The sequence below is a fragment of the Columba livia genome, chromosome 3 (genome assembly GCF_036013475.1).
Source record: "Columba livia isolate bColLiv1 breed racing homer chromosome 3, bColLiv1.pat.W.v2, whole genome shotgun sequence".
Taxonomy (NCBI): Eukaryota; Metazoa; Chordata; class Aves; order Columbiformes; family Columbidae; genus Columba; species Columba livia.
The window spans coordinates 107,951,962-107,978,913 of NC_088604.1; the positions used below are offsets into that span (position 1 = coordinate 107,951,962).

Genomic DNA, 26,952 nt, shown 5'->3' on the forward strand with positions numbered 1-26,952 from the left:
AAATTTTTCCTGTGCCACTACTTTTCTCTTCTGAAAAACACATCTTCCCAGAATACTTCTGCTTAAAATTTCAGCAGACACATCTACATGATGCATCTGCCAGAACACACCAATACAGATTTGACAGTGGTCTTGTAGCTGTCTGATGAAGGAATAAATACAACAGATGCATCACCAGGCAATGGCAGCGATGGGAGAAATGAAGCACAGATGTACATGAAAAAAATCAGGATTTTAATGGCAGGTAAGAAAGATAATAAAGAATCAGTGAGTTCTGTTTGACATATTTTCCCACATCAGATTCTTAGTCTTCCATTAGATGGCAGCTATCATAGGAGAAACATGTCAGCTTTAGGACTCAAGCACTCACCAGTAGCATTAGTCTGAAAGCAAAGTTTGGGATCTCATTCTTGGTAACACTCATTAGCAAGTTTTTCTTATCTGCTAATGACTTCTTTTCTCTTGTTCAGAATAAGTGTCCCTGGAGTGCTCAACACAGTACTTGGAAGCAATGCATCACCACCCAGCTGTTGTATGGCTGTTTTCAAGTCACACAACCAATTTTTAGTACAGGAATGGATCTACTTTTCCACTTCAGCCTTGACCTTCAGTGCTGACTCGATTTCCAGTCCACTCACAGGACTGCTCACACAGATAGACTGCTCCTTTATGTTTCATTGAAAATAAAGTCACTCCATGTCCTGAAGCTGCTCACAAATTTATAAGTCCACTTTGAAGAAAGCAAGTTGCTTTGTCACCTTGCTGTGAAGCACAGATTTGAGTTCACGGTTTTCTTTCACTTTAGAACTCCAGCCACTCTGTCATATAAATACAGTTTGATGGAGAAATCTCACCACCTTCATGGCAATCATCAAAAACCTAAAAAAGAAAGCCCTGTGTCAGTAATTAAATATAACAAGCACAATCTAACATGCTTGCATGTTTTCTGCTCCTTCCCTAGTAGAAAAGCAGTAGTCTAACAGAGACCAAAATCTAGAAAGTCCAATGCCAGCTCTGAGGAAGAGTAATGTGAGCACAACAAAGCAAAACAGATCCTGCTGTAGTAAATTATGTGAACAGACACAGTGGCAAGTTTTACCCACATATCAGTTTACAATCCAAGCAGGAGAGGTCAAAAGCTAGAAAGAAATAAGTTACCTTGTTAAAAATCATAAATAGGCACACTTGGGATGGGAAAATATAATAATGTAATTTGGAATAGGCTATACTTGACAGCACCCTTTCACATACAGTACAGTGAAGAGACAACATGTAAGTGTGAAACATCCTGGTCTAAACAAAAGAACCTGCCTCTTACACCACAGCTAAGGCATCACAGATACCACTCATAAGCATAACTGGCTTAGAAAGCCATGAGGATCACTCACGGGCATAACCGTGCATTGTGCTGGCTAGCCATTCACAGGATTGTATTCAAAATTTGAAGGCACCCACATATTTATATACAGAATTAGTTACTTACAGGACAGAGTCCACAGGGCGTCCTGACTAACCCAGTGGGCTGTATGAGAGGACTAACAGCTCTGTACAACTTCATCTGTCCATCCACGCTGCCTACTGTCCCTTCCTTTGCAGCAATAATAGTCATCTCCACTTTTCCATCATATATTAGCGTATTTAAAATGGTTTCAATGTCTTCCATTGACAACTCTACCTATGAAATAATTTGCAAAATAAGTATTAGGAAAGACACGTGCCAATAAGTCCTGCAAGGAGGAAATGAGCAAACACCATGAGTAACAAATCCTTCAAGTTCTAACCTAGCCCAGAAAAAGGCACCGCTCTCGCTGGGGCACTCTATGGGGTTGTGCAGATGCAAGAAGTAAAGCAAAAATATTACCTCCTACCTCCCAAGCACTTTTGAATTACATTAGCCTTGGCTTACCAAAAAGAATTTCCCTATGCACTTCAGGTGTCTACATCATCCTAACAGAATACATTTCCAGTTTTACAAGAAAATTATTGTGAAAGAAGAAAAACAAACAAAAAACCCAGACTACTGAAGATAGGCCTGTTGATAGTGACCAATAATTGCGCGGTGTTTTAAATATTTTTTTCTTTTTTTTTTTTTTGTTTTGTTTTGTTTTGTTACCTCCCTTAAAACTGCTTGAAGTACATAGGCAAGCTTTAGAGAAATCATAAAATATATCCCAGTTGGGACTGTTATAGGAATACTTATTCCAGTTTCTATCAGCAAGCATCTGAATGCAAATTCTTCTATGCATCTTTAAAAACCCACATGTAGAAACTATCCCAGAACCCCATGCATCACCACTGACCCTGCTCAAGAAGCAATAAAGTAGCAAAGCCCACCTCCATTGCAGTATCTGTAGGGTACTAATGCAGTTATCAGACCCCCACCAAATTTGCAGGACCCAACTCCTGCAGCTGGTTATACACTGACAGTTTTGACTGTAGCAAGATGAATCTATTCTGACCTTACTGATACCCAGTTCACAGATGTATTTCCACACCTCATGGGATGAGGCAAATGAGCTGTTTCTCTGTATCATAGGGTTCTGTTTGCTCTCTCGAGCTGCCTCTGCCTGAGAAAAAAGCAAAGATGTGTTACAGTCAGTACTCACAGCCAAGAGCCTTCTTGATGGTTCAGTTTCAGGCAGACCAAAGTATAAAAGTTGATTTAGAAACCATTTCTAGGACATGTTTTTTTATTTAGCATTTAAACCTATGTCCTTAAAACTGATATAGGTAAGACAAAGCAGTGCACAACTAAGCATAATTTTACACTAAATATTACACAAAATGTAAACAGTGATTTAGACTGATATGAAGAAATAGTAGCATTTGGAATTTGGTTAAGAAAAAAAGCTTCTGCTGTACCTACCACCAGATAAAAAATATTTTAATAGAACAGAAAAATGCTGCAATCTGCATAGGACTTATTTAATGGCAAGCAGGCTTCTCTGACAGCTGAACTAGAGAAAATAGTCTTCTAGGCAGAGCTGACTGACTACTGCCTTTTACCCTCTCAGAAACTAGGAGCTCTGCAGGGAATGCAGTGACTTTTGCTAGATTTTTTTTGGTCCTGTGTTCTTTGCTGCCTAGCTTGTCATTGGACCTTGGAGATGGAACACTTCACTCCATGTACAGGGTCTGAAAATATTAATTATTAAAATGCAACAGCATCACATTTGCTGTGACAAAAACAATAGTCCAGTACAGATTTGCCAATCCATTTATAACAATGGCCAGCACTTATGGAAAACACTATAGAAAACTTTAGCCTTGCCTGTCACTGGTTTTATGAAGAAAATAATTACTTGCACAAAACACGTAGAAGGTGACTTCAGTAGTGGCACTCACCTTACTTTGTAGAAATTTAAAACACTGTTGATTTAACACCTCCACAAATTCAGACTCAAAGTCCTGGTCACTATACCAAGCCCCACCAGTCACTGACCGGTCTGGCTGCAGGTTATAGAGCATATACACCTTCTTCTTGGATGCCTGTTAGAGAAAAGCACACAGCTCTTAACAGCTGAAAGTCTTCCATTTGAAAGGAAGATTTAAGAAGATTTCTGCAAATGACATTTAGTTCATTACTCCTGAAATCCAGGGCACAGCAATCCAGCTGGCTCGAGCTATCCTTAACATGGAGATAAAGGGAAGATCAATACCTTTAGATTCATAATCATTTTATAACATGGTGTTTTAAGAGAGAATCCTACTAACAATGTACACACAATACTAAACTCTGAGATCTTCTTCAGTAAGGTTTATTTTAGCCTACTGACTCTAATGCCCCACCACAGTCAAAGGAGGGCAAGAAGGTGTGCTTAGATGCCAAAGACAAACAATGTAGTAGCTTTCAGCTATTTCTGCAGGATTCAACCCATGCACTGATGATAGAAGACTCCTTACATAATTGTTGTCCGGAGGACTACTCAGCAACCACTGAAGCAATGTTAGCAGCATTACATCCCCTAGATAAAGCCAACATCTGTCACAAGAACATTAAAAAGCTACTGCTATGCTCAACTTCTCTATCTCCATTTTATTTTTATTTAGAAAGTCACCCTCACTTCTCACTCCCCTCTGTCCCTTCAAAAAAAATGCACACCTACACATGCCAAGGTATAGCCTCTACAGTGCAAACGAGACTGGCACACAGAAGAGGCACACAACATAAAACTTCTGAAAGTTTACAAACAAGTGATCTTTCTGGCTTACCAGGCCCTGCAAAAGACAAAATCTCAGCTGGAAACCAGCAGAATGTCCAAAGAACATGCTAATACCAATGACTTGTAAATAAGCAGGTAAGGGATAGCAGGATGCTGCATGAGAGAGAGAAACAAGCACTAAAAGAATAATCCCTAATCTAGTAAATGGACTGTTGGCACATAAGAAAGTACTTGAATAACTGGAACAAAATAGAGGAACCAAGACTAAAACAGAAACAAATGTTTTAGAAATTGTTTGAAGTAAACAATACAAATCCAGCATGAACGGGATAACTGAAGGGAGTTTCAGGATCTGCAGGTAAGAGGAACCTTGCAAGGCCACTTGTAGCTAGGTAACCATATCACTAGTCCCATGTAAAAGGCTGAGGTTGCTTTAGTATCAGAAATACCAAATTGTGGTACAGCAATGTGTGTACACATTGGGACCAATGGAGAAAAAGTAATTACTACATGTTGCTTATTTGGGTGGAGACTAGTGGAGAAAGGAAAAACAGGTGGTAGAAAAGAGAATTAAGAAACAAGAAAGGAGAATAAGGTATAAAAATAACAAGAGAAGTCAGGATTTGCAAACTCACAGGAATTAAACCCATTGGGATGCTGGAGGGAAACGCACCAGATGCTGCCCTAGTTTTATGTCCTAAAGCTCAGGTATGGAAGAGCAGAGAAAATGGTGATAGAACTGCAGGTTTGTAGTAAGCACCATAAGAGGTTTGTGATAAAGTTGTTAACAGAACAATAACAACAGCAATAAAGAATTAAAAGAACCGAAACTGCAATTTTATAGTAATGGTGTTAATTAGCAGTGGTGTGAAGAGTGATAAAACTGTATATTAATAGTGATGTGTTTATTAATTAGATTGTTAATCAGTTTGTTAGAAGTACGTTATTTAATAAACATAATAGCCTCTTGTATCTGTTGCACCTCAAACCTGCATACTAAAGGCAAAGAGTCAAATGCTGGTGCATAGTCAGTGAGAAAGTTGTAGGGAAAATGAGGTTTCTCTACTCCCAGTCTCCTGTTCAAACATACACAGCATGCAGCAAACGTTTGAAATGGTTAAAAAGCAAGAAGTCACAAAATACTCACTGCAACAGATTTAACTGCTTTAATTAGTTTCTTGCTTTCCAAGTTTTTCAGAATCTTGTTGATCTCTGTTAAAGGCAAATTACTTTTGTATCTAATGTCCCTGCTCCAAATACCTGTTTAAAAACAGAGAAGTGAACAGAAATTAATAGAAGAAACCATGTGTTTCTGTACATACTCACAAATCAAAAGTCATATAACAGCATTGCTTGACTCGCTTGCCAACCACATGATGTATCCTCAATCCTACCACTCCTGGCAAAGCGAAAGAGAGGGAAGGGACAGAAGGGAATGGAACAAATAGAAACCAAAACCCTGACAAAACCAAGAAATGCATACCACAACCACCACACTGCCCTGCCCTCTGCCTCTCCTCCGAGAGCTCTTACAAGTGGGCCCTATTTCACTGCCATCATGAATACATCAGAGAAACGTTCTTGCATTTTTAGGTAACTTGTGTTTGCTTCAGCAGAAATATGACAGCCAATTCTACCTGCGATCTCTCAACCACAGTGTGCAACAACTGCTGAAAAAGCCTAGTTACTAGACGTTAAATCTGATACAGATGTCACATTTTATTTTAAGCAGTTTGTGTTCTGCAGATTCCTCAGCTTGACAGTCCCATAGATAACTGGTAATTCATATTCCAAATATTCTAAAAGAGCCCCCCTCAAAAGTCAACCAGGACAGGTTGTTATTTTAACAGAGAAATATGTCATCTTCTCCTTTGTTTTTAGAAAGTGGACACATGGAACACTAGCTACAGACCTGGTATAGGGACTCTACATTTTATATTTGTATTGTCTGGACAAGCATTTAAAAGTCTGGACAGGAACACTTCCATAAGTAAACAGAGTCAGTACCATTCACAGTTATTTTACCTTTGTTGCCTGCATCTTCTATAATTTGGTAAACCAGTTTCTCTTGATTGTCAGAGCCTTTCATTTTACTGTAAAATAAGATAGACATCACAATTTTTGAGAAGTCCAAAATTTGAAAGAAATTGGATTTGTTTTAAACTAAGTACTATGGAAAAAAACAATGCACAAAGAAAAAGAAACAAAACCAAACCAAACAAACAACAACAAAAACCCAAAACAAAAACAACTACAAACAACTACACAATAACTAGCCATTGGTAAGTATAATACATGACACTAAACCTCTCTGGATCAAGCCAAACTTGCCTGCAAGAAACCACAGTAAAGAAAAAAAAAAAAAAGAGTACAGTATGAAATCAAAGTGACTAAGCAGGAGTCACTGAACTTGTCGTAACGGTTGTGAACTCAAAGTCACATATTAACACAACTGTGGAAGGTTAAACACAGCACAGAGCATATTTCGGGATAATCTGTCTCTAGACAGAATGCCTACAAAGGAACAGCAGTGTGCTCCCAACTCTAAGACGTGCCTTTCCGCTGGTCTAAGGAAGCCTGAACTCAGCAATCTTTTTCTAATGCATTTTAAAGAGAGGGTGACACACCTGCATCAAGAGTAATTTTGAAGGATATTTCTTCTCAGAGCATGTCGAGGCATCTTCTGCTCAGATTTACATAGGCAACACAAGACACAGTTTAAAGGTACATTTTAATAAATCAAAGAGCATAAGCACTAGTTCAGGTGGCCTCCTGGAACAACTGTAAACATGAGTGCTGATCCTGTGACGTGAGCAGTGAGGAAGACCACAGAACCACAGTTTGCAAAGGGTATGGACAGGCTTCAGCTGGATTTCACCTGAGAATATACATATGTTTGCACAGATGACTTCGCTGTCACCTGGACCAGGAATTTTGCTAGCAAGTTAGAACTGCAGTCTCATGGCACCATCTCTTCAGTACAAACCGCTATACCTACAACAGTTTTCAGGATCAGCTCAGAGGAGTTAAATCTACCCTCTGGAAACAAGCAGTTATGTTCTGTAACACTCTTATTACAGAATCCATATTACATTACTTAGTGTATTCTCAGCAATACTGCATGTGAGTTGCAGATTTGTGTTCTAAATATATTCATCTAGCAAACACAAGGCTTACCTTGCATTTTGAGACTCTTTGATTCTATATAGGAGACCTGCATTGCTCCTGAGAAGGTCCAGTTGCCCCTAGAAGAGATGGGCATAATGCATTTACTTTTCTTCAAATAGCTTGTTTCAGAACACAGCAAAAATCTTCTAATATTCCAAATTAAAAACCTTATTGCATGACAACTGAATAAAGTGAAAAACTAACACTTCTAACCACTAGAAACAATAATACCTGTATTTATTTCTCTACAAGTATAGTAATACCTGTGAGGATATTTTATTCCCCCTACAAGTAGCTGTTTATCATCAGCTGTCAGAAACAACAAATGCAGTTCCTGTCCTCTCCCACAACATCCCTGCAATTCCTACTATTTCTCCTAACTTTCACCATTGTACAAGGGACATCACATTCTTGTATACTTTGCTCTTGCTTTCCACCAAAACACTAATTTGCACGGCTACCCAGAAATCACATTGGAGCTCGACTGCACAAATCTTGAACAATTCTGAGTCCCAGTAGCAAAGTTCTATTTTTTACCAACTAGAAACCACTGGAAAATTGCCAGCCAGGATTGATAGTGGCTCTCAGAGGCAAATTACCAGCACTTCTTACACACAAAACATTTGTTCTGCCCTTGAAACTTGTGCCTAGGCCAGGCAAATTTTTAGTTCCTATTCAGAAGAGGCAAGCAATTAGACAAGCCCAAGAACATAATTGTGTATAACAGCATAAACTAACATTCACTCTTTCATTGCCAGCTAATCTTTTCCCCACAGTTACAGCCTTGTTTCTTATAGATTTGCATTATATGGTTGATTGAAGCTCACACCAAGACCATCCCCTTCAATGCTTTTTTACAGATGAAGTACTGGCAGCTGATCTCAAGTGAAGTACCTGATGCTTATAAAGTCTGAGCTCTCACTGCAGTTTTTCCCCATGTTTCAGGTACTTACTACATCTCCCTACACACACCCCATGCCCCAAGGCATCTATTTTAAACAAATTCTAGAGAATTCTTCATTGTGAAATGTAGCAAATTCAAAAGGTACTGAATACAAAAGCTCACATCCAACATGCTGATAAATCTCATAACTATAACAGAAAGACCACAAAGAGAGAGATTTAGACTACTTCCACTGCCACCTAGTATGGCTCCAAGCTAAGAAGTTTCTGTTATGAAACAAAACAAAAACACTGCACCTCGCTCAGTTTGGATACTTTCCACCACTGCTCTTTCTGAGCAAGCCCTTCTTTTCAACAATGCTCTCCCCACTGCACCACTCAGTCTCCTGACTTCACATACCCCTGAAGCAGTTAGCTAAGGAACTGAAAGGAACCTTGATCCTTAAAGACCTTGAACATTTAGCTGATACTCACGTTTATGCCACACTGAACTAACATGACTATGTTATGCTATCTGTTCCTGAACACGTGGCAGAAGTTGACAGTGATCCCTGCTCCTATCTTAGGCTCACTCCTGACATGTTAAAGGCAAATGTCCAGTGAGATGTGGGACATTTACAGAAGATGCAAAAAATCCCTTGAGGTGTTTCAACTGCTTTTTATCAGAGCAATCTACAACCTTGGGATTTTGTGAGGGGTTCAGAGAAGACCTTCACATATGAAAGTACGGAATAACATCCATTCTAATAACATCCTCTAGCTTACTCATTCCCCATCATTAATTGACCTTGTGGTTATCACCCATGGCTGTCTCACCAACTGCTGAACCACTGCAACTACACCTGCATCTGTTACATTAGACTATTGTATCACATGCTGCTTTACAATGAAATGCACAGGAAAAAGAAGATAAAAGAACTTTAGACATATTAAAAAAACAAATGTACTTCTCGGTGGTAGCATCCTCACCTAGGGAGATATAGTTTCATGGTAAGCTTGTATTACTGCACGGAAAGACTAAGCTGAGGTATGTTTTGATCGGCTATGGCAACCAAAGTAAGTTTGGTATTAATAACTGTACATTATAGCAAATACCACTAAATCCAGAGGGATTAATTTGCTAGCCCTGCACAACTGTGTGTATGAAGCGTGCTTTGGGTTGCTGAAGTAACATGAGGAAGGCGAGATCACCCTACCATTGAGAGCAGCCTGTTGATCGCCATGGCTCGCTGCTGGGCTTCCATGTGAGGCATATCATTTTGAATCACCTGGTCTGTGATACCATGAGGGAACTGATGACACAGCTCAATAATTCTGGAGGAGGATCAAAATAAGGTTAAAATCATGTTCTGTTGCATCCAAACCCAAATCCAAACAGTATTAGAGTCAGAATGGAAGAGAGGGAAAAGAAAGATTCAGGAAAAAAGTACCAATGAACTGTTTCTCAGTGATATCTATTGAGGGAACTTAGCAACTACTCCCTGTGCTGACAAACACACCTCTGCAACTGCTGGACAAACTACCTTTACTCTTCATGACAACACTGAGCATGGTGCTCCATTTTACTTTTACGTTGCTCTCATTAATAAGTACATGGATTTTCTGCTCCCTACAGTTTCATTATACAAAAGCTTCTGATGGGAAGGAATTGCTAGCGAGTCAGCAATTGCAAATACTGATGAAATCCTGTTTAGAATCCACTAATTTAATGCAGAAAAGTTGCAATTCCCCTCTGTAAAATTTTCTGAGAAAGACACCAGGACAGCAGACCCCATCCCTCACTGCCACCTCAGCACTTCCCAGCCCCAGCACAAAACACATAGAATCATAGAATCATTTCAGTTGGAAGAGACCCTCAAGATCATCGAGTCCAAACATAACCTAACCTAACTCTGGCACTAAACCATGTCCCTAAAAACCTCATCTAAATGCCTTTTAAACATCTCCAGGGATGGTGACTCCACCACTCCCCTGGGCAGCCTGTTCCAATGCCTGACAATCCTCTCCACAAATAAATGTTTCCTAATATCCAATCTGAACCTCCCCTGATGCAACTTGAGGCCGTTTTCTCTCATCCTACCACTTGCTACTTGGGAGAAGAGACCAACACCCTCCACGCTACAACCTCCTTTCAGGTAGCTGCAGACAGCGATAAGGTCTTCCCTCAGCCTCCTCTTCTCCAGGCTAAACAGCCCCAGTTCCCTCAGCCGCTCCTCATCACACTTGTGCTCCAGCCTCACAGCACCAGCAAGCCTTTCCTCTTGGACCATCAACTCCCGAGGCTCCGGCACGTCCGGTGCCCTAACTACTCCCCTCACATCTCTGCCACCTCCCCCCAGGACACTTCCCTCACCTTCCTGCCAGTCCCCACAGATCCCCAGCGCACCCTGTCCCTTCACGGGCCCTCACCGCCCGGCAGCCTCCCGCCTAACACACACGCTGCCGGCCCGCCTCTCACCAGGACGCCCTCCCCCGGCACTACCAGCCCCGCACCTGCTCTCTATATCCATGGGGTCGGGGATCTCCGGCTTCACTTTCACCTCCGCCATGGCGAGCGGTAACGCGTCGACAGCTCAGCCCTGACGTGCGAGGGGCGCAGGAAGATGACGTCAGAGCCGCGCGACGGCGGAGGACGAGGTGGGTTGCTAAGCAGCGAGACGCGGACCAATGGGTGGCCGCGCTGGCGGTGCCAAGGGAAGGAGGGGCGGGGGAGCGGCCGGGCGCGCGGCGTCTGTGGTAACGGACGGACGGACGGACGGACGGACGGGAGGGGCGGGGGTCGGGGTGGGATCGAGCGGGGCGGGCTGGGCTGGGCTTTTCACCGAGGATCGAGCGGCGTGAGCAGGGCTATGGAGGGAAGCGGGGTCCAGTGGGGTGGGCAGGGGCTCGGTAGCAGGGGTGGAGCGGAATGGGCGGGACTGTGGGGTGGAATCGAGTCGGGTAAACAGAGCTCTACAACTGGGATCGAGTGGGGTGAGCAAGGGCTGTACGAGTGGGTGGGCAAGGGTCTGCCACAGGACCGCGTGGGTGGGCAGGGCTGTGGGACAGGATCGAGTGGGGTGGTCAGGCTGGTGCAGCGGGGCCGAGCGGGTAGCAGAGGCTGCACAGCAGGGATGGAGGGGGGTGCAGAGCGGGGAGCTGAGCCGTGAGGGGATGGGAAGCGAGGCCTGACCTGGCGCGGCAAATGCAGGCAGGGACAGAGCCCATGGGGGGGCAGGGGCTGCGCATGCTGAGGGGCGGGGGGGCAGGGCTGGTTCTGTCCCACCACTGCTGGGCTCAGAAAGCTGAAACAGGATACTGTGGTTTTGGTCCAGGTGTGCCAAGAGTAGCTGTGTCTTTGAGGAAAAATACTCTCTGCCCCCTTTTGTCAGGTAAACATCTGATGCACCCATCGTTGTGTCTCCCTGCAGCCCAGGAGAGTTTGGCTGCACTCCTTGACTGCTGTTTTGGGTGGCCCAGCTGAGCAGAGGCAGCTGCAAGCAGCGCTGTGGCATAACCTCATGTAGCCCCAGTGAGAGCATGGACTAACAAACACCTCCCGTGCTGAATCATTACTGTATGCATTGATGAGTAACGTGAGAGATGTTTCTGGATGACTGAAGGGTCAGTTACAAGACCAAATCCTTCTAGTGTAGACATGTTTCCTAGCCCTGAGCATCAGTTCCCAAGATCTGGAGTCTATCTTTTTGTATTGTAAGAAGTTATTGTATCCAAATGCGATTTTTCACACTTGAATTGTGTGACATGGTAATGACTAAGTAAATTATGATAAATCCTATTTGGCACCTGTTTTATAGGTACATTCTTAGTGCATACAACAGCTGAGATAAGCTTTAAGTAATAGCTGTCTTGCTTTAGTCCTTTTCAGGACATCTTGTACATATTCAGATGGCCACAATGAAACAAGAGGCTGGTTCTTCCTGCAGAGAAAACTACACCAAATCTGCCATGATTAGGGTTCACATACCATGTATTGCTGATGTATGGTGCTAAAGCATCTCACTTGAATACATGGAAATCAGACTTAAGCTGATTTAGGCCAAAGTGAAATGACAGCAGTGGTGCTCATCTCAAGCTTTGACCACAGTTCTGCAACAGGAGAATAAGTTGGAGAATAAGTTGGAAGTGTGATGGTTGATAGGATCTTATTTCTTTTCAATGTCAAAATCATGCAAAGATTAATGAGAACTAACAGTTTAAGTAACCTGGTGTTCTCTCTGTTAAGAAAAATAAATGAAGACAAGGAATCACAATGAAAGACTGTATTTCTCAATGCATTCTTCTGTTTAGAAAAAATATTGTCTGCCTTTTTGTTTTTTAAAGATCGCTGCTGAGAAAAAATGACAGCTGGCTCTGTCTCAGTTCCTCAGGTCATACCCCTTCAAATCCCTCTTCCAGGGAAGGCTAAGCATGAAATAGACACAAATACTCTTGTTGAAATAAAATCAGGTATGAGTAAGAGCTTTGACTGCATGTAAACCCTTTTCCTGTGTGTTCATTTGAAACTTTAGCCTCTATACTTTTGTTTGCATTTAATTATGATTCTTATGAGTGCCGACAGGTTTTAATACACCAAATATACTTGCACTTAATTTTGTACATTCAAACAATATTATTGACATATTAATTATTTCATAGATGTTAGCAGTCTTAATTGCTTCCAAGATCAAGGTCTTGAACTGCTGCATCTCACTTTGACTGCAAAAACAGTGCTTAAAAGTATCATTTGCCGGGCTCACCTCAAAGGTTTTCCTTACAATATTTGAAATGCCATCTTGCACCATGGGAGGAAATATATTTTCTGTCATTAGAATGGGTAAGCTTTTACAATGTTATCATTTTTAAAAAATTGCACAGCTACTTGATGAAGGGAAATATAATCAAACTGCATTTGTTGAGTGACTAATTTTTCATGGGAGGAACAGCTTTGGTCCCGAATGTGCAGTCATTTATGGAACTGCTTTTTTATGTAAGAAAAATCAAGCAGAGTAATGAGTACTTTGAAGCACAGAACTTGTTTTTCAAAGGCTGAATACAGTTTGGCTGATTACTTTCTCTCCGTCTTTCAGATACACCTGACGTCTCCATTTATTACACATTGGATGGAAGTAAACCTGAACTCATTAGGAAACCTGGCCATGGAGAGCACAGCACTTTTAAGTATAAGGGTCCTATCGTATTACCAGTTGGGAAAATAATGGTCAAGGCATTTGCAGTTACAAAGTAAGCATCCTGTTTTATTTTAGTTGTATTTTAGCAAGAGACAGACATTCTGGTCATGACTTAGAGCCATGTTGTGTAAAGCACTCCATACCTCGCAAATGTGACACGCCCTTTCCCCAGCCAGTTTGCAATCTAAGTGATCTTCATGGGTTGCATTGACTTCACTTTCTTATAATGCTTTTTATCCATTAAGTGTTCAGTTGGATTATCTCTTAGATGTTTATTTCCCGGGCTGTGGATGCAGGCCAATGATCTATAGAGACTGTGGGTGGGAAACTAATGAAATATACTCAGGGCACATCCTTTTGAGGGTGGTCATCAAAAATGCCAGAGGAACTAGTATGGTTGTTTCTCAGGTCATCCAGTGATTCAGCAGATTTATAGAAGCTGGTCTACCCAGGAATCTGCTTAGTTTCTCCTGAAGGAGCACAGAATGCTAAACCTCACAGTTTAAGTACAATGTTAGTGCAAGGGTAAAGTAAAAATAAAATACATAGAAAGAAAACTGGATTTTGCTGCACAGCCATTAACTTTCTCCAAATTAACTTCAAGCTTAGAGGCAGAGAGAGGAAATGCAATCTCTGCCTGTACTGTGTTTTATTATATTTTATTTCCAAGGAAAAAGAAACTTCCACTGCAGTTGGGGATTTGTGCTTGCTGTTCCCCCACTGTTAGCACCCACAGGTATCCTTTGCTTGTGTCTGCACCAGAATATATCAATACAAACCTGGGCTTACCTGTATTTTCTGATATCACTACCTGGATTAACACTTGTTTCCAGCATGTTTTAATTAAGACATTTTCAGGTGGGCTAAATATATGCTCTAGAATCACAATAAATCCTAAATGAATGGTTTAGTCATTTATAGCCATTTTAATGTTACTGCTGTAATTCAATAAATGATAAACATGACAGTTGTTATATCAAATGAATATAATGCTACCTGCTGCTTGACTGGGAAAATCAATATGGTATTATGAATGGAATAAAAGACTTGCTCTCCTCTGTTTTCTGTGATGCTGGCAAACAGTAGTTACCCCAAAAAGCAGATACAGGAGTATCGAGAGTTTTACATGTAAAAGTTGTTGAGGGATTAAAATATTATTACATTTTATTGATAACTTCTTAGTGTGCACATTTTAAACTGAAAAAAAAATAAAAAAAAGAACAAAACAAGGCAGTAGTTACTTGAGAGTATTGCTTAGGATTATATTTACTAACTGAAATAATGACTCGCAAGCTTGGAAGAGATGTACCAGCAAATGAGCCATGGTCATCAGTGATTTAGTTTTTGCTGCACATAGGTTTGTGGCATATATATAGCTTTATGAACATTGATTTTCAGGGACTGCAGAGAGAGTACAGTTGTAACAAAGGTATTTCTGGTAGAATACAAGCAACCAAACATCTTCTTCTCTGTTGAAGACAATGACAAGAATTTCCTAAAAGATATCACCACACAGGCAAGTTTTGTCAAATTTATCTCCATGTCTGAATATAAAATGTTGTATGTGTGGCATTACATAGAGATGAAAATTTGATTGCCTATAGTTTTTATAAACTTTATTACCTCTGCCCATCTTTGTTGCCTTCATCCTTTTTGTAATACTATGATTTCAAGTGGACAATTTTTTAAAATTTTCTTCACTTGCCTCTCATTAGCAGTCCAGGTCAAATATTTTTAAAATACATTTATTGTTTAAGATTTTCAAATGCTTGCATTGAAAATGAGCGTGTACTTTTAAAATCATAACAAATAACTATAGCAAGAGAAGATTAGTGCAAACCAAACATTTCATTTGGAAGTCAAATGGAATTACTTTTAGGAGAGGAGAGGTGGAATGTTTACTACAAAACCAAAGAAGAATGGAGTGAATGTGGAAATCAAGTCTGCCTGGGGTGAAGCACCCCAAGATTTTCAAGGTATAGTATTACTTCATAAGACTGAAATAGACTTCTGTCTTAACTCAAAATGTGCAATATAAGGTTTTCCTCTTATATCATTGGTAAAACGTGTAATTTCAAAACCTTCTCAGAAGACAGAACACCCTGTGGGAATTCTATTTCTAGTGCTCAACACTGCAAATAGAGAACAAAAGTTAACTTCCATACATACAGCATTACCTCTTAAAACGTATTAAAAATTCATTCATTTCTGAACAACATGACAAAGCCCAGTCTATAGTTCCCTTTGTACCAGAAAATGCTGTTAAATTGATGGAATTGCAAATCCTTTATGGAGTTCTTTACCAATGTTTGCTTGCAGTAGTATTCCAAATTAAGTACACCAAGCAGAAATGAAAACTTGACCCAGATTTTCTCTATAGATTAAGCCTGTTATTCCATAGTAATGGACATAGTGCTGTTTAAGAGCAGGGAATCATATTAATGTTTACTCATTAATTTACTCTTAGGATCTGAGGTTATTTTGAGCACGCAGGAAGGAAGAAAACCATAAACTGAGAAAAATAAAAAAGTAAGCTCTTTCAGAGAAGAATGAGGTCACTTGTAGTTTAATTTCCTGTAATTCCAGGCAGTTTATTTGAACCCAAAATCTGGATGTCAAATACATTTTAAAATATGCTTAGCTATTGGAATTTAAAATGGTAGAATGTAATATTCATGTTAACTGCATGAAGTGAATGACAGTGGAGTAACAGTATTGTAATTTTAGACTTTGAAAGAGAAAAAAAGACTGCTCACGTGTCCCTGCAAGGACCGCAGCTCCCTGCCAATCATTTGGAAACAACAGAGTACAGAGAGGAACCCATCTTGGCACCACCAATAGATTCATTACAGGTAAGCAAAGGGGTGTTGAGGAAAACTGTTAAAGGCTGTCATGAGAATTAAGCTCTAAAAAAATAAGAGGTGAAGATTTGTGATCATTCTCATATAATATCTCAGAAATTAATGCCTTTGGCTGTATTATCCACTACTCATTTAAATTTACTGGTAATGGCAGACTAGAATAGAAGTGCCCAAAGCAGTATGCAGTTGTCAGTAAGGACAAAACCAGGCAAAGCAATCTAACAATACCTGCATTCCTACCAATTCTCTTTTAATACATTACTGGATCTGCAATTAGCAAATAATTATTGTTATAAGTTGGCAAGTTTATATTTAAAACTTAATATTTAGTAACTCTGTCTTGGAAGTAAGTAGCAATACATTAATTTACTTTTATTGGAAGAAGTTGTGGGTCCTTAATGCAGCTAATAGAGAAATCAATGCAGCTAATAGGGAAATCAAGTATTAATTAAATCAATGCATTTCAGTGCACTGTGTCTTAAATAGTTACTCTTACATGCATTTTTCAAATAGCCGCTTCTTAAGGTTATAGAATTACCTTTATTTCAGTTTGCTAGTTCTTCTGCAGTAACAAGCCGGAAAAGCTTAGCAAGCACACAGGTGGCAAGGATCCAGAGGGAAACAGATTTCCTCAGGTAAGTGAGTTCTCTTTTTAATATGTTTGTTCTTGGAAAGTAACTGAGTAATTGCCTTTGGAACCAAGTTGGTAATATCGTGGGGTTCTATAAAGATGAAGAAAGCAAAGACATACACTGGCTCATAACTGGAGAATGTGATCTAGGCAGGACTTTGAAAAGTCTCTTACATGTGGTTTTACTTACATCTCATCCTACGCAGTTATCAAATATCTCATCATTTAAAAAAAATCCTAATACCTGTAGGATCAGAGGAAAAGCTGTCTTTTTAAATTACTGTGTAGCCCTCCCTGCTGTAGGTGAAAACTGCTCACTGGAGTAGCCTCACAGACTTATCAAAATTGAAAGTGTTATGTGATCTACATCAGTGGTTCCTCATGTTGTAGCAATGAGGCCTGATACAGATAGTTTGTCAGCAGATTGTTCACCTCACAGAGTGAGGAAGAAAGTATGAAACTTCATGGCAGCCAGAGAGCTTTCTGCCTTGTAAAGCTGTTTAGAGTTCAGAACCTCATATCATGGATGCTGGGGCATGGTCTGGTGTACCACCATAGCTTGGAAACCACAACTGAGAAATCAGTGGCCTAAGTCCTGTCACAACAGTTTCCAGATTAACCATTATTATGCAGCAGTACAATAACAAAACAAGCTGAGGCAGTTTGCTTTTATTTTCAGATGTGCACGCTGTTCTGCACCTCGCCTGTCTGACCCCTTGTCTCACTTCTGTCAGGAATGTGGATCTCCTATCCCACCTGTGCCAGTACATCGCTTCCCACCCCCTGAAGGAGCACAGGTCAGCAGAACATCAGAACAATCAACAAATCTTCTTTGAAGAAAACAAATTCCTCAGCAAATTACACATTCAATGCTAGCAAAACCATTATTTAATCATGCTTTCATTTGTGAAGCTCTGTTCTGGTTGCTTTATTTGATTCAATACTTTTAACAGTGGACATGATGTAATTCTTAAATTATGGGAAAAAATAACCATAGTTTGCTTCAAGTGACATATATATTAATAAGGATAACGATGAAAAAGTAAATAGTGTTTTATTCACTTGTGCCAGGAAGCATCACCAAATTCAGATTCCTCCTCATCCTGCAACAATGACCACATCTTCAGGACCTGCATATGCATCTTATTCCAGTGCTAACTACTGCAGTTAGTTAATTATTGACTAGTGCTTATATCATAGCTGTAGAAGATCTATTTAATATGCCTGAAACCTTAAATGGTGGCATGTGTGGACATATGTAAGGGCACTGAGTTTTTACAGTGATACCTCTTCCCAAGAGATAATAACCTGATCTAACAAATCAATAGTGTATTTTTTTCCCCCTGTATCATCAGAAAGTTGTCTTGTCTGGGGCAATGTTGTAGTTTCAAGTGATGACAGAGAATATTCAGCACCTCTTTAGATCAGGTTTGTAATTGAGAGGATTTGAACTACTATCTGCACACATTTTATAGTAACATTTGAAATTAGCTGAAAATTAACTTAGTACCTTTCTGGCATATTTTTAGTGGTCAGTAAAACATTCTCTTTCTAGTTTTCTTTGTATTATCTTTAATAGCCTTTGGTCTATAAGGATCAATAGAAGCATTTGTTGCTGTCAGTTTCTGTGTTTCCAGTGAGTTTGCTGCTGATGTAGACTCTAACCAGGAAAATATTGAAAATCTCTTTATAATCTTACTGATCTCATAATGGTCCTTAACGTGCTGTGATGTGGCTTTTTCTTCAGATGGCACCATGTCTTGAATGCAGACATCTTGTGCCAATGAATATACCCACTTGCATCGTATGTGAGTCGCCAATAGCTCCACAGCTGCAACCCCAAACCAACATCTGCATAAAGGTAATTGAGAATAAATAAAACAAAATAGCAATATACCTCCTGGCATGCATTTTTCTGATGGATGACTTCATTACAAATATTTTGATCCAACTTGGGTTTGTGTAATTACATTATGACAGATATAAGAGTTAGTACAGGGGTGTCAAACTCATTTTCAGTGGGGGCCACATCAGCCTCGTGGTTGATTTCAAAGGGCCAAATGTAGGAGTAGTTACATTTATACAGTCCTAAAATTACATTTGGCCTTTTGAAGGTATCCATGAGGCTAATGTGGCCCCCCTGAAAATGAGTTTGACACCCCTGAGTTAGTAGGATGAAAACCACCTTGAATAAAAAGAATCATTAAAGGTAAACCATACACACTCAGGAAAGCATGCTAAAGAGCACATGATGCAGCAGTCTGAATGACAGGAATGCATGCACATGTTTGGTAAAGAGATATTCTGTGATTTATGGCCTTAGTATTACTAACCATCCTAAGTTTATTAAATATGCCTTCATTACTTTGCTTACCTCATTTGATTGTAAGTGCTTAGGACAGATGGGCTGGTAGGACTGGGGCAGTGGGTATATTGCATGGGGGAGCCTTGTGTGGGTAAACAAGGAGTTCCTGTCAAAACTCAAATATAAAAAGGAAGTATACAGAAGCTGGAAGCAGGGACAGGTAACCTGGGAGGAATATGCAGAGATGTTGTTAGGAAAGCCAAAGCCCTGATGGAGCTGAATCTGGTGAGGGATGTCAAAAGCAACAAGAAGGGCTTCTATAAGTATATGAATACCAGAAGGAAAACTAGGGAAAATGTGGGCCCACAGCTGAATGGATTGAGGGCCCTGGTGACACAAGACATGGAAAAGGCTGAGGTACTGACTGCACTCTTCACTATAGCCTTTACTAGTAAGATCAGCCTTCAGAAATCCAAGGCCCTGGAGACCAGAGGAGAAAGTCTGGTGGAAGGAAGATTTACATGTTGATGGAAGAGGATCAGGTTAGAGAATACTTAAACAAAGTGGATATACATAGACTCATGGGCCCCTGATGGGGGAGGTACTTATGAGTCCTGAGGGAGTTGGGTGATGGGATTGTTCAATAATCTTTGAACAATCATGGCAACTGGGAGAAGTTCCTGAGGAATGGAGGAAACAAAGTCTCATTCCTGTCTTCAAAAGCACATGAAGGAGGACCCAGGAAATTACAGGCTGATCAGCCTCACCTCAATCTCTGGGAAGGTAATGGAGCAAGTAATCCTGGAAACCATTTCCAGGCATATGAAGGACAAGAAAATTGTTGGGCATAGTCAGTGTGGATTCACAAAAGTGAAGCCATGATTAACTAACCTGATACCCTTTTAGGATGAAATGACTGGCTTGATAGATGAGAGGAGAGCAGTGGATGTTGTCTACCTGAACTACAGCCTCACAGAGAAGCTGCTGAAGTATGGGCTGGATGAGCAGTTAGTGAATGGATTGAAAATGGGCTGAACAGCTGAACCCTGGGAGTGATGATCAGTAGCACAATGTCTGATTGCAGGCTATCAGCTAGTAGTGTACTCCAGGGGTCAAGACTGGATCTGATCCTGTTCAACATCTTCCTTAGTGATCTGTGTGATGGGGCAGATTGGACCCTCAGCAAGTTTGCTGATTATATGAAACTGAGAGGGGTGACTGGTACACCAGAAGTTCATGCTACGATCCAGAGGGACATGCTGGAGAAATGGACTGTTAGGAATCTCATGAAGTTCAACAAGGAAAAGTGTGAAGTCCTGCACCTGGGAAGGAGCAACCCCCTGCACCCATATATGCTGAGGGGCACACACCTGGAAAACAGCTTTGTATAAAAGGGCCCGAGGATCTGGTGGACACCAAGCTGACCATGACTGAGCAATGTGCCTTTGGGGCAAGGAAGTCTATGGTGTCCTGGGCTGCATTTAGGAAGTGTGTTGCCAGCGGGTCAAGGGAGGTGGTCCTTCCCCTCTACTCAATACTGGGGAAACTGTATCTGGAGTACAGTATCCAGTTCTGGGCTTCCAAGTACAAGAGAAACATGGACATACTGGAGAAAGTCCAATCAAGTGCCACAGAGATGATTAAGGAATTGGAGTGTCTGGATGAAAAACTGAGAGAGCTAGGACTGCTTAGTCTAGACAAAAGAAGGCTCAGAGGTTATCAATGTCTATAACTACCTGAAGGGAGGGTGCAAAGAGGACAAAGTCAGGCTCTTTTCAGTGGTGCCTAGAGACAGGACCAGAGGCAACAGACATGAACTCACACACAGGAGGTTCCACGTGAACATCAGGAAACACTTTTTTACTGTGAGGGTGACTGAGCACCTGCACAGTTTGCACAGAGAGGTTGTAGATTCTCCATCCTTAGACATATTCAAAAACTGTCTGGACATGGTCCTGGGAAACATGCTTTAGGTGACCTTGCTTGAGCAGGGGGATTGGACCAGATGATTTCCAGAGCTACCTTCCAACCTTAGCCATTCTTTGTGATTTTGTGGTAATTGCAAAGGAACATTTTTGGAAGAAGGATGCTGAAAGGAAAGTACTGGCTGAAGACACATAAGAAAGGAGATTCGTAACCTGAGGCAGTTATCAGCTTGATGTCAAAGTAGATAATAGAAATTGGTCCAAATGTGATATTTTATGGTAGCCCTGATGTAGGTGCAAAGGCAGACCTGAACTATTTGGTGGCAGCCTTCAAAATATTAGACTAATTACACTTGGCTCTGCTGGAAACTCACATGTTAATAGTGAATGTCCTAAGATCTTTTAGGGCACCCTCATGGTATGTTGTTGTTGTTGTTGTTGTTCCTTGCAGATACCTGACTATCTGTTTTCATAGAATCATAGAATGTCCTGAGTAGGAAGGGACCCACATGGATCATCAAGTCCAACTCCTGTCCCTGCATCTGACAAACCCACAGTTCACACCATGTGTCTGAGGGCTTTGTCCAGTCTCTTCTTGAACACTGTCAGGCTTGAGGCTGTGACACCTCCCTGGGGAGCCTGTCCCAGTGCTCCACCACCCTCTGGGTGAAGAACCTTTTCCTAATGTCCAACCTAAACCTCTCTTGGCACATCTTCCTGCCATTCCCTTGGGTTCTGTCATTGGTCACTAAAGAGAAGAGTTCGGCACCTGCCCCTCCTCCTCCCCTTGTGAGGAAGCTGTAGACTGTGATACGGTCTCCTCTTAGTCTCTTCCAGGCTGAACAAACCAAGGGACTTTAGCCACTCCTCATACAGCTTCCTCTGGACACTCTCCAGTAGCTTAATATCTTTTTTTATCCTGTGGCACCCAGAACTGCACACAGTGCTCCAGGTGAGGCTGCACCAGTGCAGAGCAGAGCAGGACAATCACCTCCCTCGCCCAGCTGGCAATGCTGTGCTGGGTGCACCCAGGACACGGTTGCCCTCTTGGCTTCCAGGGCACACTGTTGGCTCATGTTCAACTTGGAATCAATCAGAACCCCCAGATCCCTCTCTGCAGAGCTGAGTCTGTATGTACAGCCAGGGTTGCTGTGTCCCAGGTGCAAAATCCAGCACTTGCCCTTGTTAAACTTCATGTGGTTGGTGATTGCTCAGTTCTCCAGTTTGTTCAAATTCCTCTGCAGGGCCTCTCTGCCCTTGAGAGTGTGAGTGCAGTGACTAAGCAAACTGACATTGATGTATACATATAATATGTACATTAATATATACATATAATATATATAAAGATCTGAAGGTATTGATACTGGATCTCCTGAGGGAACTGTACCATAGTTTTAATAAAAAAATGTTGTTCATAGTTTTCAAATACTGTATGAAATGTATTTTTTCTCTGTTTAAAAGGGCAAAGTAATTTGTCGGGCATGTGGCACAGGAAATCCTCTCCACCATAAACACTGTGTGACTTGTGAAAGCAAACTGCCTGAAATACAGACGGTAAGGCTTCTTGCATCAATCGCAGTGGGGTTAATCAAATTAAAGCATAACATCCTTTTACTTTGGAAAACTGAAGTCATATCACTGTGTGCCTATGGTACAAAAGCAGAGATTCCCTCCCTCATGCCATATGCAAGCCGCGCACTCCCGTGGATGCTCCATCACAAACGTCCAGCTAAACATAAGTGTATCGTATACTTTCAGGTTTTTCCTGTGGAAGTCAGGATTGCGAATGCCATTGTAAAAGCTCAGAAGGCTCATAGAAAATGAGTAGTCTTGACTCCAAGGCAGTCTTGTTTGCATTCATGTTATTTTCAATTGCAACAGAAAACTTGGGTATACACATCAGGAAGATCACTCTTGTTGATTTCAATTATTTTGTGAAAATAAAAGCTTCTTTTACTTTATTTTATCTCTATTTGCTGCTTTCCCTACATGCATGCAGCTACTATGCTTGTGTTTGGCTGTGACTGCACCAAGGTGAGAAAAACAACAATAAGCGTTCTCCCCAAAATGGCTGTTTGTTTCAACTCCCCATTTAGACTGTTCCTTTGTTCCCTTAGAAGAATTTTACTTCAATTTCCAAAGAGTCTTGTATTAAAACCTTATGGTACATTTAATTTCTTCAGGTTATGTTAAATACAGAAATGAGAGAAGAATAATGATTTGTGAGTTTAAATCTTCTGATTATATTGGAAACCTCCTGAGTTCTAAAACTGTCAGTACCTAGAGGTAAAGATCTCTTGTATAGCCACTGAGGTGTCATTTCGAAGTGAATTTCAGTAGAAATCTATACTTACCTAAGATAAACATATGTTTAGGTGCTTCACTGGGTGTAGATATTACTACATAGCTGCATATGACTTGAATGGTGAGATCTGTAGTAGCTAAGAGAGAAAGCTAAATGGTTACTAACAATTATTAATAGGAATCAGAATTTTTACTAATAATAGTGATTAATTAGTGATAACCAATAGTAATTCCTGGATAATTAATAATTATGGTATTACTATTAATGGTTATTAAATAATTTAGATTTAGAACCTATTTAGACTCATGCTCTTGTAAATTTTATCTTCCAAACGAACCCGCAATTTACATCATTCAAATTGCAATGCAGGCCACAGAGGAAAGTGGGGCTATTTCATGTTTCCTTACTTGTTGTTGTGGTGTATGCAATCAAAATAATTTTCCTTGGGTTCTGTTCCTTATCTATATTCCTGACTTGCAGAGAAAATAAACTGCGTAAGCCCTGAGGCAAAACCTAGCAAAATATTTTAAGACTTACTTGTCCTAACTAGGATCTATACCCAGCCTGTAGAAGTTTCAGCTGAATAATCCATTTTATTTTGAATATCCATGTAAGTTAATTGTAGTAGGAAAGCTAGGTAGTATATAACTTGTATATGGTTAAAGAACGCAAAAAAAAATAAAAGTAGCAAATACCAAACTGAGAGAAAACTCATGGTCTGAACACACTCTGCTGTACTGCTACAAGGAAAGATACAAAGGAAAAATAGCTCTTGTGGTTTGGATTTGAAAATACAAGTTTATCAGCAAAGAAACCTCCCTTTCAACTTCAAGTGTACTTGTACATGGGCCATATTAATAAATGCTCAGTGTAAAAGGACATAATTGATAAGGAATTTTGTTTTGTTTTGTTTTTTTTCACTCAGTTCTGCTACAAATATTTAAAAATTAATGCCACGTTTTACTGTGGTTTTGTAATGAAAAAAAATATAGCTCCGATCCAAGTCAATCTATTGCTTATTCTAGGTTGAAATAATTCTTTTAGGCTAAATAGTACTTTATGTTATCAAAGTAACTTTCCTCTTTTCCCTTATTTGGCTTGTGAGCTTTTCTTCAAAATAAGCATTTTCTCACTAATCCTTGTTTTGTTTTATTAGCCAATGTTTGGAGGAGACACTCCCTCACCCCACTACAGCCAGCAAAGGAAGACAGTTTTGTGCTCAAAATGCAATCGTGTCAACCAATGTGATGCCCGTTTCTGTGACTGGTGTGGAGCCAAGGCATGTGCTCTCAGTGTTTGTGTTGACAAATCTGTTTTTACTCATCTGTGACCTAAAGCAATTTCAATATTCTCTTTGCAAATCTCCCATCATTTAGTACACAGCTCATTAGTATCAAAATACTTGCTTAGAGCACACAGGATTATGTAAAGAAAAATGAAAGGCTTAGATGGCACCCTCACCCCTCACCAGTCAGTGACTTAAAGGTTTAGAGATGTATACAAATTACCATGAGTCAATGAGCATCAGCTCATTGCATCAGTTGAGATGCAACAGCTGGGTAGTTTGCAAAGTAACTTATCCATCAAAGGTTAAAGTACAGGCTAACCTAATGCAAATTTCTCCATATCTACACTGGGATATGGTCACCTATCCAGGCAATTAGCAGAGATGAGATGATGCATGCAATTTTTTTTGGCTGAAGCCTTTACTAGCTTCAGTAAAGACAAGTACTTAACTGCTGTTCAGTAGAGCTTTGCATGGTACGATCAATGTAAACAATTTCCCCTAGCATATATTTTTATAGGTACAGTTTTCAATCTAAGATCACTCTCAAGGAGAATATTTTTGTTTTCTGTGAGCTGAATCTACATAAAATTTGAAACGTTCCCCTGTATGCATACATAACCATTGGTCCTGTACTGTACTAGGGGACTCAGGGATGGGAGGACTGGTGGTGGTAGAACTGAACTGTAAACAACTGCCATCAATATTCAGTATCAGATCACCAGGCTGGTAACTACAGGGCTTTGCCAAATAAAATAATTATTTTTGAAAGTATGTGTTAAAAAAAATAGCATAATGCTAGAGTTATCTGGAAAAAATGTTTGTCTCTGTAGCATAGTGTTGAGATATCTGAAGATTTACTGTCTTGCATCTGCCAATGTGTTAACAGTCTGATAGCCTGGTTAATATTTCTAATCTTAACAGCTTTGGGTAGCGCTACTTTACTTCCTTTTTTATTCATGCCACCGCTTTTATAATTCCTAAATGATGCATCATATGTTTCTGTAGTAACAAGTGTTTAATTGAACTTTCCAGCCTGGACCTCCTCCATCCTACTTTACTTGTTTCAAGTGTGGCACAAGCAACCGTCCATATGCTCGCTTCTGTGGGTCCTGTGGTGTTTACATAGAGCCTCCGTCAAGGATGGGTTCTCAGAACAGCAGTCTCGTAGATGCTGGGGACTCACAGGGGTTTTCTGAGGTAAGACACACAGTATTACAAAACCAGGTTTGAACACAGCTAAAAGGCTCATCCACTGTGGGTGTAGATTCACACAACTCCATTAATTTCCTCTTTGAGACAGTGGTGTGGCCTATGAGCATGCTGACAGCAAAACCCAGGATATATTTATTCTGAGAACTGCTTTCTGCCAAAAAGTAGCCTTAGCCAAAGGCCTTAATCCTGCTTTATTCTAAATAGCCAAGTGAGAAACAATCGGCTTTTCAGAAGTCCTAGCTCTTTAAGTACTTTTATCTTACTACTTGTTAGTTATTTGTGTCCTGCTGATACAAGGTATTATTTCATGCATATGTAACAGTGTTTTTAAAACTGTGTTTTAAGAAAGACTGTAATACTTAGCAAGGCCAGCTTTTGTCCTGCAAAAGCATACCTGTCATTCTACTGGCCATCATGAAGAGTTTTGCTTTTCCTTGTATATTTGTGATAAGTTACATCATTGTTACAGGCTGGTAATTAAAATCAAGAATTGTTAAGGATTCTTCCTGCTAGCTTATTCATTCCTTGACAATTTTGTGTACTGTTCGAGTTTTCTGCTTGTAAGGCATTTAATTCTGTCTATTTATATTACTTTCACTTTTCCTTCACCTCTACCCCAACAGGCTAAACGATTTCAAACTCAAGTCGCCTGGCAGCCTCTTCCTGTCTCCTTGCCCAAATCAGGGGCAGAACTAAAAGAAAGAGAAGATAAAGGAACCCAAACCATTGGACTTTTTTACCCATCTAGCAAACTGTTGGAAAAGAAGGAACTTGAGCTGATCTCACACAGAAAAATCCTGGAAAAGATGAGTGACCATAACCCTCTCCTGACAGCCATTAGTCCTGGAAAAGGTCAGGAGTTTTGATTTTATGTTTTCTAAACAAAGCTGCAATGTATGACCTCGCTTTTTCTCAAAAAAAGATTATAGTTTCTGGAATGTGCCATCAGTAGGACACGGATTTACATCATTATAAGTCTGTCTTCTCACCAGTCACTTGTAAATGTAGTGCCTTAGAATT

General features: G+C 40.4%; 2 protein-coding genes across 18 annotated transcripts in view; one reads left to right on the forward strand and one right to left on the reverse strand.

Annotated features, from left to right (window-relative positions):
- Positions 1-213: 213 nt before the first annotated feature.
- On the reverse strand, positions 214-10,894 carry POLR3F (RNA polymerase III subunit F). Its single transcript, XM_005508813.4, has 9 exons — positions 10,728-10,894; positions 9,431-9,548; positions 7,341-7,408; positions 6,189-6,256; positions 5,311-5,423; positions 3,346-3,489; positions 2,460-2,567; positions 1,484-1,675; positions 214-879 (listed from the first exon to the last, which is right to left on the reverse strand). Exons 1-9 carry the CDS (start codon positions 10,781-10,783, stop codon positions 802-804), a joined length of 945 nt encoding a protein of 314 aa, XP_005508870.1. The 5' UTR covers positions 10,784-10,894; the 3' UTR covers positions 214-801.
- Positions 10,876-26,952, forward strand: part of DZANK1 (double zinc ribbon and ankyrin repeat domains 1) — a 30,102-nt gene continuing 14,025 nt past the window's right edge. For 6 of the 17 annotated variants that reach the window (XR_010471683.1, XM_065058815.1, XM_065058824.1 and 3 more), the window contains exons 1-13: positions 11,275-11,605; positions 12,597-12,683; positions 13,304-13,457; positions 14,804-14,921; positions 15,285-15,381; positions 16,133-16,257; positions 16,816-16,901; positions 17,577-17,694; positions 18,645-18,758; positions 22,589-22,681; positions 24,589-24,711; positions 25,753-25,917; positions 26,556-26,784. Coding sequence is in view for 13 of the 17 variants with exons in the window: in XM_065058815.1 (XP_064914887.1) it covers positions 11,419-11,605; positions 12,597-12,683; positions 13,304-13,457; positions 14,804-14,921; positions 15,285-15,381; positions 16,133-16,257; positions 16,816-16,901; positions 17,577-17,694; positions 18,645-18,758; positions 22,589-22,681; positions 24,589-24,711; positions 25,753-25,917; positions 26,556-26,784 (1,696 nt within the window). In the remaining 4 variants the exon portion in view is untranslated. Of the gene's footprint in view, positions 10,971-11,153; positions 11,208-11,274; positions 11,838-12,557; positions 12,684-13,303; positions 13,458-14,803; positions 14,922-15,284; positions 15,382-16,132; positions 16,258-16,815; positions 16,902-17,576; positions 17,695-18,644; positions 18,759-22,588; positions 22,682-24,588; positions 24,712-25,752; positions 25,918-26,555; positions 26,785-26,952 lie in introns of those variants that run through there. The other 11 variants (XR_010471684.1, XM_065058818.1, XM_065058825.1 and 8 more) reach the window with 7 other exon arrangements.